This window comes from Triticum dicoccoides, unplaced genomic scaffold (assembly GCF_002162155.2).
Source record: "Triticum dicoccoides isolate Atlit2015 ecotype Zavitan unplaced genomic scaffold, WEW_v2.0 scaffold124223, whole genome shotgun sequence".
Classification (NCBI taxonomy): Eukaryota; Viridiplantae; Streptophyta; class Magnoliopsida; order Poales; family Poaceae; genus Triticum; species Triticum dicoccoides.
This window is the reverse complement of record NW_021186982.1, coordinates 1-989: the sequence shown is the minus strand read 5'-3', so window position 1 is coordinate 989 and position 989 is coordinate 1. Positions and strand designations below refer to the sequence as shown.

The following is a 989-nucleotide window of genomic DNA, read 5'->3' as shown; positions in this document are numbered from 1 at the left end:
GAGAGGTCGAACAAGATACCAATGGAGGATACGAAGGTCCCGTTTCTTCCTGGTACGGATGAGTCGCCACTCGCCGGCGTCTCCGACTACCGCGGCCGCCCGGTGTACCGCAGCACATCTGGCGGCTGGCGCTCGGCCCTCTTCGTCGTCGGTATGTTCCAGTTATATATTCTAGGTAGTATATACGTCTATAACTAATTGATCTGCACCATGGATGCAGTGCTGGAGGTCGCTAGCGGTTTCGCCTTCTACGGCGTGCAGGCCAACCTCATCATGTTCCTAACAGGGCCTTTAGGCCATTCTAACGCCGCGGCGGCAATGGCCGTGAACGCCTGGGTTGGGACGGCCAGCATCATGCCACTGCTAGGAGCCTTCGTAGCCGACTCCTGGCTGGGGCGCTACCGATCCATCATACTCGCCTTCACGCTCTACGTCCTGGTAATGTCTATAGTTTTAGCTCCATCGGCAACAGTTGATTAGAGTGGGACCACAACTCCTGAAATTCGTTTCTACAATATCATGCATAGTTCTAAATCTTAAACTGTAGTCTGAGTTGACATTCATGATCTGGATTGGTAAATGCAGGACATGCTACAAGTTAATCTAGTCAGAATGTAGATTCATTAGTTGTTGATCATGCTCATCTTTTTTTTACGGGGAGTTGATCATGCTCATCTGATGTAACATTGCATACATAGGGATGTGGATTTTTAGAACAGCTGCACCCCGGCCCTTGTATCCTGGATGTCCAATCTTGCTTTAAGATCTGTGCAACACAACTAACTTTTCGTATGAAAATTTCTCTTTTTTGTTTCTCTCACATAAAAGATGTCTTGAAGTTCAAACCTTTGCAGCGTGGCAAAGCTTTCCATCTAGAATCTAGGATAAATCTTTTAGATTTTTTTGTCAAATATAAATATACAAAAAATGTTTTTTTAGATTAAAAAATCATTTTTTGTATATTTATATTTGACAAAAAAATCTGAAAG

At 44.4% G+C, this 989-nt stretch overlaps 1 protein-coding gene across 1 annotated transcript; it reads left to right on the top strand.

Annotated features, from left to right (window-relative positions):
* The first annotated feature begins 10 nt into the window (after positions 1–10).
* LOC119343364 (protein NRT1/ PTR FAMILY 5.10-like) lies at positions 11–765 on the top strand. Its single transcript, XM_037614352.1, has 2 exons — positions 11–151; positions 221–765. The coding sequence occupies exons 1-2, from the start codon at positions 22–24 to the stop codon at positions 478–480; spliced, it is 390 nt and encodes a 129-aa protein (XP_037470249.1). The 5' UTR covers positions 11–21; the 3' UTR covers positions 481–765.
* Positions 766–989: the final 224 nt, after the last annotated feature.